The sequence below is a fragment of the Plectropomus leopardus genome, chromosome 11, assembly GCF_026936395.1.
Source record: "Plectropomus leopardus strain MGB_pleo_1.0 chromosome 11, ASM2693639v1, whole genome shotgun sequence".
NCBI lineage: Eukaryota > Metazoa > Chordata > Actinopteri > Perciformes > Serranidae > Plectropomus > Plectropomus leopardus.
Genome location: NC_142186.1, coordinates 24,172,722 through 24,188,540, shown reverse-complemented (window position 1 = coordinate 24,188,540; position 15,819 = coordinate 24,172,722). Strand labels below are relative to the sequence as shown.

Here is a 15,819-nt window from a genome sequence, read left to right as displayed (position 1 = left end):
GTGCTTTAAAATCCGTACAACATTCGCTATCATCATTCCTTAGACCCTTGATTCAGGTTAGGAAATCCTCCAGAAAACAACCTTTAACCCTTTGAAACCTGGATGGACATCAGTATTTAATGTGCTGCTTTTACAAGTATTTAAACCTTTGAAACCTGAGAAAAAAGAGTAAAGAGGTTTAAATCTCTTCAAAAAATGGAAAAAGGCAATGAGCAAATAACAAGAAATTAGGAAAAGGTGACAAAAAAAACACCTGAAACTTAATGAGAGAGAAGAAAGAGAGAAATATTAGAAAATCCCTCAGGAACAGCATGGGCAGATGTACAATAACAATGTGTTTCATATTCAGAGTAAACAAAAGCAGCACTATTACAATTACAATATGGAGAAACAGAATGCAGTAGGTAAATAAACTACCTCAAGTATGAAGTAAATATTTAGTGTAAAAGAGTTAAAAGAAAAAGAAAGAAGACTGAAGCGAGCAAGTGAATGTCCACAGTTGGATTCAGTGCGGCATTCATATTCTGTTTCTACATATGAAATCCTGTGTGTTTAATAATGCATCCACCCATCCAGCCAACAAGACAGGTTACAGGCCTGCAGCTTATTCTTCTGTGTGTGTATGTGCATGGGTGTGCGAGTGTACACATGCAAGTGTGTGTGTGTGTGTGTGTGTGTGTGTGTGTGTGTGTGTGTTTGTATTCCTCTATGAATCAGACATGTAACATCCAGCAGAAGTCTCTGATGTACCCTCTATCACTGAACTCCATCTGGAGCTGCAACGTAAACCACACAGGCAATATCAATGACAACATATATATACAGTATATGTATCCAATGTTTACACAAATATCTTATATCCACTCACATCTGCTGCAGCTGATAGCTTAAGGCAATGCCTTGTGTTTCTGTTTGGTCTTCACGAGAGGAGTAAAGTGAAATGGAGTTGGAGAAAGAAAGAATCCATTTCAATCATGATGTCGGTCAAAATACAATGATCCGGTGTAATATGGGAAAACAGAAGATAACAAGAGCAAATCATTTGTATTTGAATTGTATGAGTTTCTGAATATGTTTGTGCGTCTGTGAGTTATCTCTGCGGGTGAATGTGGATGTGTGTGTTTGTTTGTGAGCAGGCCAGCGTGTGCACGTGCACGTGCACACACACATCTAAGACAAATGGAGAGAGTCTGGAGGCTAGGCTCAGGTTTACACGTGTGTGATCAGACTAAGCAGGGCTTAAAAGGGCCAGCCTCGGGATGGAGAGGAGAAAAGGAGGGCGGAGGGAGGTGATGCAGCGGGGTTATATTGTCCTGGAGGAGGTTTAGGGGGGAGGGTCGGGGTCGGACGGGAGACAGCAGGGATCCTCCTCGGCCCCTTGGGAGTTGAACCTACAAACCCCTAACCTTCCTCTAGCCCTCTGGTCATGGACTTGAACCCTGTAACCCCCTGATGGACAATCTGTTCCTCTCCCCAGCTTCACTGCAGCGCTGTGCATGCCATTAACGGATAAATAGGCTGTGTGTGTCCCTGTGTGTGTGTGTGTGCGTGTGTGTGTGTCAGGGACACTTCCATGTATGAGTCAAGTGGTTGGTCAGTTGGCTGTGGCTTTGACGTTGGGTCTTGCCCCCTTTTTATTAAATGCTTGTCAAACAGAAGGGGTGAAAAAAGAAGGCTGAAGCGCGACGATTTGTTGTTTTGATTCTTGTCTCTTTTTTTGTTGAGATTTCTGTTTCGCAAACCCTTGTGGGATTTTTTAAAAATATTTTTACGTTTCACTCATTGAAATAGATGAATAGAGTATTCCATGTGATCCACATGGACTCTTTCTTTCTGTCTCCAGTGGATCCCAGGTCCCCTAGTGTCCCTCTAACGAGGACAGAAGCAGAGAGGTTTATGCATGCCCGGACCCTGCTCATTCTTCACCTGTCAACAAAATCATTCTCACCTTGGTAAAAAAAAAAAATGGAGATTCAGTGGGGAGGAGGACAGGATGGGAGACAGTTAGTGAGAGGGGAAAGGATATAAGGAAAAAAAGAAGAGTGCTGATACATTCCTCTTGCCATTTCTTTTTGCTCTCTTTTATTTCTGTATTTCTCCCTTGTTTGTGTTTGTGGGGTCTTCTTATCAGATCTCAGCTCCATTCAGGGCCTCAGTCAGGGGAAGAAGGCAGACGCCTCTCTTTCATTCAATCTCTCTGTCTCTCCTGCTTTCTCGTGCTCTCCCTCTCCTAACCTTTGAGAATAAGAGCCTTGAATTTGAATTTCAGAGCGAGCTAGCGACCAAGAGGAGGGTTTGGATGGAGGAGGAGGTGGAGGGGGGTGAGTAGGAGAGGAGGGGAGGCTTGGTTTGGAGGGGGAGGAGGTGGGGGGGGGGTGGTTGAAGCTGCGGTCGTTGAGAAAGGGCCAGCTCAGCGCGTCCCCCGGCCTCCCCCCTTAGACGGGCCCCGATCGATACAAACTCGGAGCAATAAAGCTTTCCCCCTGTCATCTCTGCAGAATACAAAGCAGAATAGAGAGAGGGAGAGAGAAAGAGAGGGAGAGAGAGAAAAAGAGAGAGAGGGAGAGAGGTGAAAAGCTGTTCCGCTAGCCAGACCAATTTCCTAACCCCCCTCCTCCTTCTCGCTCGCTTCACCACCACCACCACCACCTCCCCAACACACCACCTCTATCACCCCCTTTCCTTACCTCCGTCTTTTTATCTATCGCTCTTTCACCTCTTTTCCCCAAATGCACGATATATCCCCCCGACTGTATGGCTGAGCAGCTATCTCTCCATAATAAATACAGCATGAATAAAGTATACAATAGATTCCCTGCTTCCCCAACTATCGGAGAGAAAGGTAGAAAGGGGGGAGGAAAAGTGGTGAAAAATATGGTGGTGTGATGGGGGAAAAGCCAGGGAGTAGGATGGATGGAAAACAGGAAGGAAGGATAGTTATATCTGGGGATGAAGTGTGTGTGTGTGTGTGTGTGTGTGTGTGAGGAGGGGAGAATAGGGATAAGGTAGAGAAAAGGAGGGAGGGGGAGAGGGATTGCACCCAGAGAAAGATGGATGTAGCGATACAGGTAGAGAGGAGGCGGAGGAATATTGATGAGGAGGAGGAGGAGAGGGGCAGAGGAAGAGGCAAAATATGTGGGGATGGGTGAGCGAGTGAGAGAGAGAGAAAGAGAGGTGAGGGGGTCAAACAGCAATCCCTTGAATTGAGAGCCAATTACTGTAATTGTAATCTGGATTCAAAGCATAGAGACACAGCAGTGACAGGCTCACGCAGGCAACCGCGGACACACACACACACACACGCACGCACAAAACAGACAAAAGACAACGTGCACGTGTGTGTCTCTACTTCCCTACATGCTGTGTTGATTGTTCTGTGAAACTGCAGATGTACATGCATTTTGTGTGTTTTGTGTTGAGTGTGTGTTGTGTGTGTGAGCCCCTGTCTCCATTCTTCTCCACTGAATGGCAGTGCAGGAGTCAGCCTGCCAATCAACTATTGTACTCTTGTCAATTTAATAATATTTCTGAGCGCTGACCTCCACAGCCATCGCTCTATGTGTGTGTGTGTGTGTGTGTGTGTGTGTGTGTGTGTGTGTGTGTGTTGGCACGAGTGTGTTCCTATATATTTTCTGTCTTTCTCTCTTTCACCTCAGCCTAACCCCCACCCCCCCTCCTCTATCTCCCTCCCCTGGTCCCTGTCTCTCATTCTCTCCTTTATTAGAAGAAGATAGTGCGAATCCTTCATCTCTCCTCCACTAATTCTCTCCGTTATTGTCCCTTCGTTCAGCCCTCCATGTCTCTGCACTCCTTCACTTGTGTCCTCCTTTGTTTTTTTGCTGTGATCTATATTGCTCCTTTTTTTTTTTTTTTTTGCTCCGGCCTCTTTCCTGTCCTCTCCTCTCATTCTTTCTTTCACTCTATCACCTCACACGGATGTCACATCCCTATCTTTCCTGCTCTCTTTTCTCCCTCGGACTTCATCCCTCCATCACCTTATCTCAACTTCACCCTCTTTTTTTTCCCTCTCTGCCCCGCTGATGTCCCTTTTCCAGGCCGCCTCATATTCAACATTGTCCCTTTTTGCTTTTTCATCATCATACGCTCATTTTGTCAACTCCATGTCCCCCTCTCATTCCTCACCCTCCCTCCCCTCCATCCTTCCTTCTTTCCACATCCCTCCCTCTCTCTCCCTCCCTCCACCCTGTTCGTTCCCTGGGGAGGTCAGTAATAATGGTAGTGATGGAGTGAGAGAGGGAGGTGCGATTATTGTCTTGTCGGGAGTCAGAGGAATCGATCGGCCCAGAAATATGAGGCGCGAGAAAGAGCCGCTGTGTCAGATACAATAACCACCCGCTCCCGGGGGCTTACACACATACATACACACACATTTAGACACACACGCAACATACAGACACATACCCGTATTTTTGACACGAGCGTACACATTTATTTGGCTCGACGCAAGTGCAGACGCCGACACGCCCGCACGCTCGTACCATCTTTCTATTTCATTAACGCAATGCACACGCATCCCTCTTCTTCTGTGGTGAAGGAGAGTGGCGAGGCAGCCCAATCATCTACATGCTTTGATCTGAGATAAAGCTCAGAAGTAGATCTGTTCTGATCATTCTTCATGCACAGATAAAGGGCAAGGCGAGGAAAATCGCTCACACACCTTTCACTCACGTAGCTATAAACAGACATAAACACACACATACGCGCGCGCGACGCACACACACGCTCACACTGAGACCTTTCACTGCTGTTGCCTGGCAACGTGGCCGAGTGTCCAATCCGAGCCGAGAACAGTGGCCAGTGATGTCACAGCTGCTGCTGACCAGCAGGTCTGAGAGAGAAAGAGAGACAGAGGAGGAGAGGGGAAAAGTTTGAATTGGAGGAAGAAAAAAGGAGGAAGGTTGCAGAGAAAAGAGTGGGATGATGATGAGAGGGTTTGAAGGAGGTGAGGCAGAGCAGGTGAAGAGCATCCCAAGGAGAAAGAGGGGATGGGTGGGTGGAGGGGGCACACATATACCATGCTTGTTATGATTAAGTGCATTCATTTTTCTGTATTTTAATTGGGAGAGAGAATATTGAGGTTACACACAATAGCCAGCCTTATGCGAACAGTTTGGTCTAAAGTGGCCTCCAAGTTCCTCGAGGCAGCTATGAAGACCACCGGTCCCTCCCAGTAGACCCTTCGCTTTTCTACCAGAAGAAGAGGGGGTGAGAGCGAGGGGCGAAAAGAAAAAGATTTGAGCTTCAACCTTGGTAGCGCCGTGGGAGAGAACGGTGTCTGTCTAGACAAGCCTGGCTCCCCACGGGCTGCCGAGATGATATAGAGAAGAGGGGAACGGTGTGAGAGAAGGATGGAGGGGCGGAGGGGCCAGAGGAAAAGGAGCGATTGAGAGGTATTAGGACAGGAGAGGAATAGGTGTTGTAAAGGTGTAGGCGGCGTGCGTGTGTGTGTGAGATGGCGCAGGTCCCATGGCAGCCAACAGTGTGAGTGTGTTTTAGCCCCTGCTGCTTCTCACACAAAACCTCAACCTCTGTAGTCTCCACACTGCTAGACCCACTGTTTATAATCCTGAAACTCCTCATGGGGCTACACCTGCACACACACACACACACACCTATGCACTAGACTGGATTTCAAATCTCTCACCTTGTAGAATAGAGTCTTGCTGTTGGGCTGCGTACAGGACTTGGTGGGTCCATCACTGAGCCATGCTCTGTCCGCTCTATAAGAAGAGGAATATGATGGATTATATGAATTAGAGCCAGTGTGTGCTCCAGGCCTGAGGCTGCACTAGATATAGGAGGACCGAGCCGTGGAGGGATACTGAACTGGTTTGGAGACCTCTGAATTGTCCCTGCAATGACCCATTATACACACACAGCGTCCTTACCCGCAGCTAACATCCTCTCTCAAATCTTTTTATTCCTGTCTCTCTATCTCTCACCTTCATACCCATCACTCTTTCCCTTCTCCTTCACTCCCTGCCTTTTTTTTCTTTGCTACTCCTCTTTTTCTCCCTCTTAGTAAGCCCCCCAAACCCTCCCTCCCTGCCTCTCCCTCTCCCTCTGACAGTGGAGTGATTGATGGCGCTCTAGAGGCCTCAGCCTCCCCCCATCCTCCTCCCTGGGGTCCCACTATCAGATTGTGTGTGTGTGTGTGTGTGTGTGTGTGTGTGTGTGTGTGTGTGTGTGTGTGTGTGTGTGTGTGTGTGTGTGTGTTTATTATCTTGTGAACATAACTTCTGGTGGTGACCAAAACACCCTCAACATTGCTTTTATTGTGTAATGAAAAGAGTAAGAAATAATAAGCATTTATTTATGTATTCATTCATTCATTTATTTATTATGTTTTCCGTTTTAATAATATCTCAGTTTATTATGTAGTATGTGTTAATATGTAGTTTTCAACCGAAAACATTTGCTGTCGGCCCAAAATCATCTAAGTGGTGAATCATCTGGAGTGTTGCTAGGTCTGGTCTCTATGGTAACCAAGGCTCAGACCTCCTTGGGGCAGGAAGGCCCCCCATGGCCATGAACTTGTACAACACACACACACACACACACACACACAGCCAGCACACTGAAATCCACCAGCCACATATTGTAGCTTCCTAAACAACACACACTCACTCAGACACTCGCAAAGACACACGCTTTGGTAGTTGTGTGGGTAGATTGGAGTTTGAACAAAGGTCACGGCCAAAGCCAGGCTTTCCCAGACGACCTCTGGCCGAGAGAAATGCCCCCTCCCCAATGCACAGTCTGTCAATGTCTTTGGACAGGCCTGGCAGTCTATCCGTTCATGTCCGAGTGATGGCCAAAACGTTATCACGGATATAGCGTGGTCAAATAAACTATAGATTTGTCTTTAAGTCTGTTCGGTGCCCGGCCTGTAGGTGCTGGACTCTGATGTTATATGTTTGTCTTTGCAACAGAAGAAAAGGAATAACTTTGGAAGTAAATACTATAATTAACAGTTATTGTAATTTTTGTTAATCTGTTGATTATTTTCTAGATTAATCAATGAATTGTGTCTATAAAGTGTCATAAAACAGAGTCTGAGGTGGTATCTTTAAATTTCTTATGTTATCCGATCATCAAGACAAAACTAAAATATTCAGTTTACTCATCAGTGACAAAGAAAAGCAGCAAATCCTCACATTTAAGAAGTTGGGTATGTTTGTCGAAAAAAAATGACCAAAAACAATTAATCAGTTATCAAAATATTTGGCGTTTAATTTTCTCTCTGTCGACCAATCAACCAACCAGTTGTGTCAGCTTTAAATACAACTGCTTACAAAAAAAAAGTGCTTTTGTGAGTCCTTTAAAATAAACTGTGTCCCCAAGTTTCTGTACTGATATTTTTATTATGGTAAATATATATTTATGTACCTCAGATCATCAGTATTTGTATGTATTTGAGGACAGATTTCAAAGAGACGTCTCTGTATAACAGAACACCTCCAGCGCAGTGCTGTATGTACTTCTTAGTGAGCGTCTATCCTGCAGTACATTGGGCTGTTGTAAATCACCACATAAAGTATTTATAAGGTTAAACTTGGGAACTCTGCTGCCGTTAGCTTTTGAATTAGTGAACTCGGACCAAGGGAGAAGGAAGGGGAGGGAGGCGGGTGATCAGTGGTCTGCCTCGTCCCCTCTTCCACAGATGGAGCTTATTTGTTCATCAGGATTAGAGAATCAAGAGTGCCACCTTGTGGTCGACTCGGCCTACTGTCGGGGCAGCATGTTGACACTTTGAGATTTGAAAATCTGGGCAGTGTTTCTGCTGAAACATGCAATTCTGCTTCCTCCAGATCATTCCCCGACTTCAGATTTTCACTTATTTAGCAGCTTCTTACTCTGTTAATCCTGGTGGGCGGCCCTGATAGCGGCTCTTATCTAGTTCATCTGCAATGTTCCTCTTTCACGCCACATCTATCGTCACATGTGGAGATTGGCGGTGTGGCTTTATGTGGTGCATCAGTGTGTGCAGCCCACACCGTGTGTTGGTCAGTGGTACAGTGAGTGTTGTGAGTGAATTTTTCCTTCCGCGCGGGTTAGAGTGGAACTGTGGCTGGTATACTCAGCTGAGGATGTCTCACATCTTCTCTTGTTGGTGCCGACCTCCCTCGACCGACCACCTTCCTCCCACTGATGCACTCGCTAACAACAACAACCCCGCAGTCACACACAGACACAGATACGACCAAGAGGAGACAGTCGTGACTCATGGTAGACCAAACGGACTACGAGAGCCTGTTTGAACACCTTAGAGTTGAGGAAAAACTCAAAGCTCCGTTGAGTCTTGGATAGGTTTTTCTGAAGGTACACTAGGTCACATCTCGTGCAAATGTATCACGCAACTCGGTCAGAATGTCAAGCCTGCTGTTTTTTTCTTGAGTGAGTGCGTGAGTGAGTGAGTGGCTGTTTCCAGCCGCGCCATCACTTTCCGTCGACACTAGTCATCCCCCTCTTTTTTCACCTTGTCTATCTCGTCGATCTCCTCGCTCACTCACTCTCTCCCACTCTCTAACCTCTTGCATGTCCCCCTTTCTTTTTTTTTCTTCTTCTTCTTTTGTCTTGTATTTTTCACCCCTCTGTGCTGAGTTCCTACTCTTTTAGGCTTACTTCCTGTTGTGTTGCAGGATGTGGGGAGGAGGTGGGGCTTGGGGGGTGTGGACTAGAGAGAGAGAGAGTAATTCTCTCTAACCATATGATTTAATACACTCCTCCTTTTGGTTTGAGTGAGAGAAGGGGAGAAGGAGAGTTTTTTCTTTACGTAGCGCGCCGCGCATACACACCCTCTCACACAGAGACAGATATGACCAAGACAGCAGCAATAGCAGCAAAGGACTTCACCAGTATGTGGTTGCCAGGTGAGTGACTGTCTGTGCAGCCCGCTCTCTGCTGGCCTTCATTTACCAAGACCAATTAAGCTTTGCGTGAGGCAGAGGGCAGTGTGTGTGTGTGTGTGTGTGTGTGTGTGTGTGTGTGTGTGCGCGAGAAAAAGAACTGTGTCTATGCTGTTGATTAATGCCACCGGGTCTAACAAGCTCAGCTAATTAAAGAACATCAAAGAGAGAGAGGTGGTGCGAGGAGAAAGATGTGGATGGATGGAAGGATGGATGGACGCCTGTCGCATGCAGAGGGAAAGGTCAGCCACCTCGCAGCTCATAGCATACCCGTGTGTGTGTGTGTGTGTGTTTACACTGAATGCTCATAATAGCTTAAGTAAAAAAAGAAAAGTTTTTTGAAATGTCTTTTGAAATGCACTAGTGATGAAAAACCAGCGTTGCGGCCAGTATTTTTCTATATTGGGATTATTTGTCATTTGTCATCATAAAACACCTTTTCTTTTTATTGACCAGCACTGCGGCAATGTTGTATTTGTGTTCAGTTTATAGATATTTAGCTGATAAGCTTTGCTCCTGAGCAACTTTGAAACTGGTGTTAACTTTCTGTGTGTGTGTGTGTGTGTGTGTGTGTGTCTGTGTCTGTGTCGGAGTTGTGGGGGAGTTGCACTGATTATTGTTTTGTTTATTTTCAAATTTAAATCTATGCCAATTAATTCAAAAAACATCTTAAAAGCACTGAAAGACTCTTTTTGTTTTGTTTTGTTTTGTTTTTAAAGACAAATTACCAAAAGGGGGAAATGACTTAAATAGCTGTCATGCTCAGTATTTAAAAATGGACAAAAACAAAGCAGAAGACTTTTGTTGTCCCTGGGCCTTGTTTTTGTGGTCAGCTTCACCTGAGAAAAAGTGTCAGTCTCAGCTGACCGACAGCGAGCTGTGAAGACAAGCGCAGCAGGTTGTTAAATGACTCACCAATTACCAGAAATCAATGTTTAAATGTCAATTAGCTCATATTTTTCAGTCTTTGATGTCCTGATATCATTTCTTACAAATTACAAGTTTCTTTGATGACATGTGTTTGTTATCAGGGAGTGATTCATGGGTTAAAAAATCACAGACTCATATTGTAACCAGACGTAGTTGCCGCTGTGACCTTCGGTAACTTACTCTGACCATAGTCACACATCCTGAGCACTAATACATCACTTCAGATCTCAGTGAAAATAAAACAAAAGGTCGATATTGGTGTAATATTGTAGAAGGTTAATGCAAAAACAAAATGTCAGAATAAATGTAATTTCTAAATTTTTGCTTAGTTAAAAACAATGAGGCTTTTTGTACAGTTATAAAGGTTGATCAAACAGCTCAGCAGTTTTGTTCATTCATGTCAGAATTATAAGTGAGTAAATACGGAATTTCCCCGAGTTTATTTCATAGTAAGGCCAGTATAGTCTCCTTGCCTTCTGCATATACAACCTCACTTATCTGCTCAGTGCAATACGTGAAAAAATTGTCTTTTCACTGAAAATTTTATAAATTCTGCAAACTGTCAGAGAGGTTCTTACAAACTAACATCTGTATATGTTCCAAAAGCATTTGCATTTATTCATAAAGAGTTTTATGAGCTCAACATTTTAATCATTTTAGTTTGTAGTTGACAAAACGGACAGACGCTTGACGCTGATAAAACAGCCAACAATGTCAGCAGCACAGACTGTAATGATTCTGCTGCGATACCTCAGGTTTTCCTTAAGATGTAACGCTTTATTGTCAGATTTTTCTCGTCAGTTCATCGTTTTAATTTTAAATTCTATTTTTACGTATTTTTATTAAGTTCAGATCCTTATTTAATTTTTAAATTTAAACATCAGCTCATGTCTTCATCCCCATCCAGACGCTCTAAAGCTTGTCCTCACTTTGGCGCTCAGTTTTAAACGAAAAACGTTTCTTTGCAATCAAAACGGGCGCCCCTTGGTTTTTCAAATCCGTAGTTAGTAGGTGCGATGACTCCAGTTCCCAGACACCCCCCTTGGCGCCGGGGTTGTGTCCTGAATCAGGAAGTGGGGGGTGAGGATTGTTGGGTGGGGTGGAGGGAGTTGGGGGGAAAGAGATTCTGGGGAAAAAGATTCGGGGTCTAGTTGCAGCAGAGTTTCATCTCAGCTAAAATACCCAGAGGAGAGTACCAGAAACAGTCCAGACTGAGCACAGACACTGTTGTTCCTTGTTCCTTTTCTCTTGCATCATTTATTCATGACACAGGATTATGCAGCATTAAATTTGCTCTGTTTAAGAGACGGCGAAGTACGATGCAGCTCTCTGGCCTCACTGTGACAAAGTTAAACCCTGAGCTTTGCTGTAAGATTAACATAACAGCTTAATGAGGACAGAAATAGACACAGTAATTTAACAAAGCAGTTTGAGAGATTCTTGTGTAAATTAACTTGTTACCAAAAAAAAAAAAACCAATGAGACACGGGTATGAGATGCTGCCTCATGCTTTTATTTAAACAAAATCAGTAAAATTGTAAAAGTGTTCATAATGTGTAACTCTGCTCTGCGTCAAGTAAAATTAACTGTGTGTGTGTGCAGCAATGTGATGTAAAAGAGAAGAGGAGGTTTTTAAAAGATAGAGTGAAAGAGAGGGAGAGAGCAGGCTAATATTAATAGCCTCGCTGACAGTAAGTGTTGGGTTTAGCACTCTGCGTTCAACCCTGTACAAGGGGAAGTCGGGAGGGGAAGTGAGAAAAAGACACAGCATCTTGATATACTGTCCCACCACTGTATTACTGACCACATTATCCACCATGCGACTGTCTGTAGGCCATTTTGAACCATGAATCAATACACACGTTCCACCGGGTGTCCTGCGAGCGGGCAGCACAGCACAAGAGGCAGCACTTTGGGAACTTCACATTATGGCTGTTTTATGAGCTGGGCAGTCATTTTATATTTGGCTTTACCGTACAGCCCGCACATATTGATGATTGGAGCACAAGACAATCCAATGTAATACAGGTGACACGTTTTTAATTTGTTTTTTAATTTTTTATTTTTTAATGTGTGCATCTTGAGAGGGAGACATTACATTTCTACCACAAATTGAGCAACTTTGGACAGTTTTTCAGTTTCACTAATAGCCAAAATGCCTTATAATGCCACAACAGGAGCAGGATGTGTGTAATATTGGAATAACCACAAATCAAACCTAATAATAGATCGACCAGATGTTTGCATCCGCATGGCTGGTGTCAAAATTAGCCTTTTTGCAGAAGTCCATTTATTTGAGGGAAACCCTGCGGTCAGTTTATGTGCGTTTCCTGACCCCGGGTTATAACCAGTGTGGCAGCAGATTGGAGCTTTTCTAGCTCATTGCCACTTCCCCTAAAGACACTTCAAAAGTCCACTGTTCTCACATCTGTTTCACTGACACACACATGCATGTGCTGCTCAATGTGAGTGACTCTTTGGATCTGGCCTGTCTTTGTGGTGATTGCATTAGACGGATGATTTGGTTTTTTAAAAGTGGCATCAGGTCAGCAGAGCGGTCATCTTCTCCATGTGTCACTGCTGCCCCCCAATGGTTAAAACCATGCTTGACCACTTGCTTTGTTGGCATTGCGGGAGTCAGACAAGAGTTTTTCTGTGTTTATAGTGTGCCTTATTGATTAGAGCTCAGCAATAAGCGGATGGAGAAATTAAAAAGTGCCACAATGTTGACGTGCTCTCATCTGCAACATGAGAAGCAACAAGATGAGGAGCGATAAAGAGGAGAGGAAAGGGTGAAAGGGGGAGAGAGAGAGAAAAAGGAGGGAGACTGAGAGTTTATTATGCAGGTGGCAGATATAATTAGTTGGTCGTTGGGCGGATTTGCATGTTTTCACAAAAGGGAAGTAGCTCTGTGTGTGTGTGTGTGTGTGTGTGTGTGTGTGTGTTGTCAAAAAGAGAGAGAACGAGAGAGAGAGGAAGAAAGGTTTCAGCTGGACACAACAAAAAGTTGTCTTTCAGTTTGTGGTTTCCAACAAATAAAAAGTTTTGCAGTGAGATGATACAATTGGGAGATTAATAAAACAAAACTGCTGCACACACACACACACACACACACACACACACACACACACATATGTATTCTCTTAAAACTCTTCAAATCATCCTCATTCCCATCTTTCCAATGCTCTGCTGCCAAAATGCTCCACTCCTCTTCTGATAGATTTAAAGTCTTTAATTTCTTCCCTCCCTATCTTCACTGCTGTTGCCATGGGACTGTCCCAATACAGTATCAACCAGGAAGTAATGTGGTCATGTAATGAATGACACACAACATAAAACATTTTTTAGCGCTGACTTTCTCCCACGTAGAGACACCTCAAGTTAAATTTAGAACAAGCAAACACCCTGGGTCAGCCTACTCCTTTGTTAAACCACTAATTGGAAAGTATGAATGAATGTGGGCTACGTTCAGCTTGTAAATGATTCAGCCACATTGTTTGTTGTACAGTGTGTGTAGGCCTGTTCTGTGACCTGAAAACACCATAACCTATGTATAATCAACTCCCTGGCCATCTACTTTCCCCTCTCGTCATTGAGATTCTGATGACCTGCTTTGTAAATGCTTGTGTCTGCAGTTTATTTTTATCTTACACGGATTTAAAAATCACCCGTGTTTACTTATTTATTTGTGTGTCTTCCTGTTACAGATATCAGGATGTCAAAGCCAGTAGAGGTCGAGAAAGTAGGGGCTGACTCACCCTTGGAGGGCACAGGTAAGTACATACGTGATATCACAGTTGTCTGTGCGTGCATTTGTGCTCCAACACGTGATTAATTTCTCACTTTTTCCTTCCACTCCCACTCAGATTCAGAGCGGAATGGACCTGAATCAAATCACCAGGTACGTTTGACTCCTCCGATTGTTATGGTCTGTTTCCCACCTCTTTCACCTACATAGTTAATGCACCAAAACAGATTACAGTGCCACTCAGAGAGCCGCACTGCTTATTGTTTCCGTTATCGATTGATGTGTGGAATAATTTTAATTTAATCCTTCATTCCGTATTCTGTTTAACTCATAGAGGCTTTATTGGCAGTGGCGTTTTTAGTCCTGGGCGTCAGAGGCTTCAGCCCTGAACGTCTTAAAAATAGCCCTGGATCTAAATATGTAGGCTGTATATATTTATCAAAAATAAGTATAGGCCTAATAATACAAAAAGCCATTTTATTTATATACTTGGTTACATTCCACCGTTATTAACAAAAATAGTCTACATTTGAATAATTTTCCATCTGTAGTTAATCATTTTTTAATTATAGCATTTGTCAAGTATTCTGTACTCAATAGTAATTACTAACAACTATTCATATTTTTCTCAATTTTCTCATTATGATTAATCTGGAAAGTTTAAAAACTGTTTTTCAGGCTAAATAAGATGCCAGAAAGCATTTTTTTAAAGCAAGCAAAGAAGCAAGAAAAGCCCTGTTTATTTGCATGACCATATTGAATCACAGTATTGCCAAAGCACATTGTACAACGTGGTTTAAACAGAAAAGGGAATGATATGACATTTATGAGTTTTTCAGTAGGGAAGCTGTGATCTTAAATTGCTTGTAGTACAAAAAAATTCATCTGACAACAGCAGCATAAGATGGTTACACTGGACTCCGTTGCAGTTACGAGTTATGCACCTAAACTACCTACACTAGCTTACATTTAATACTGTCTGACCACATGACGAAATAGAAACTTGAAAAGATCAACATATGAATTGCCCAGCGATCACCGTTCTTTATATCTTTATATGACAAAAAAATTCCACAATATAAGAAATACTTTTTTACAGTTTTTCTATATTAAGCATACACTTTTGTCATCTACTGACTATTTTACCATTAAAAAAAAAAAAACTGAATGGAAACCATGACAGAGATAGATTTGCCCTTTTGTGAGTGTATATAGCAAATGGCACCAAAATCATCTGTGGGTTTCTCTTTAGGCACAAATGTATTTCGAAGAGGTAAATTGATTCGTATGTATTCTGTATGAGAGCCCAACCTCTCAGACCCCACTGTAGCCATATTGCCTAAACTCTTTACAGTTGACAAATGAATCAAACAGAGAACAGCAGCTACTCCTCAAGCAGTGAGCTTTTAGCATTTTTGCTTAATTAATCACTAAAACAATTGTTGAAAAAGATTTTTTCAAAAATTGATAATAGAATGTAATTTCTTTTGATAAATCGGGTATTTGTAGGAGCAAAGAAAAAAAGATTTATTTCAATACAATGCATTTAAAGTCATTTTTGGCAGTCATTTCTGATATAAGGTCTATTTCATTTCGTTTAGGCTCAGTCAATGAAAGTCAATCCCTTCCCCCTTTCACCAACTCTGAGCGGCAGCAAGGTGAGTGTATATGTGTGTGTCCATGTCACTGAACTGCCTGTGCATGTCTGTGCATATGTCTGGGCTTTTGTTTGTGCATCTTTTGTGTGTTTTAACGTCCCACAATAGCTTTATTGACAGTATAGCTGCCTCAGCTTTGTATTGGTCGCTGCACATTCAATTGTCCTTTTGTCGTGTTCAACGTTGAGGTTCATTATGTGTCGGCTGAATGTAAACAAATTCGCTCACAGCCGAGAGAGTATGATGGCACTCTCCCTTCACAAAGCGCATTGAGAATAGCAATAAATCTATAGTGCTACAACTTTTGCCAAAAGCTGGAATGGTCCTCATTTGCATACCGCAGGAGATATGCAAATCAGTAAGCTAGAAGAGTTTCCCCTGCCAGTACAAACATGCCTGATCCAGGGAGGAAACATCCTCCCTTTGTGCAAGAAAGAGAGACGAGTGGACTCTTAGTGCCTGAGACAGACTAGAGACACCGTTCTCATTAGCTTACTTGTGACTGATTATGAGCATTCAATTGAAATTACAAACAGAATTTAAAAATTCAACA

The 15,819-nt window shown here is 43.2% G+C and overlaps 1 protein-coding gene across 3 annotated transcripts in view; it reads left to right on the top strand.

Moving 5' to 3' along the window:
- Positions 1-15,819, top strand: part of pou2f2b (POU class 2 homeobox 2b) — a 51,213-nt gene that overhangs the window by 18,168 nt on the left and 17,226 nt on the right. For 2 of the 3 annotated variants that reach the window (XM_088084353.1, XM_088084351.1), the window contains exons 2-4: positions 13,568-13,633; positions 13,727-13,761; positions 15,210-15,266. In XM_088084353.1, coding sequence (XP_087940479.1) covers positions 13,568-13,633; positions 13,727-13,761; positions 15,210-15,266 — 158 coding nt within the window. Of the gene's footprint in view, positions 1-8,762; positions 8,895-13,567; positions 13,634-13,726; positions 13,762-15,209; positions 15,267-15,819 lie in introns of those variants that run through there. The other variant, XM_088084352.1, reaches the window with a different exon arrangement.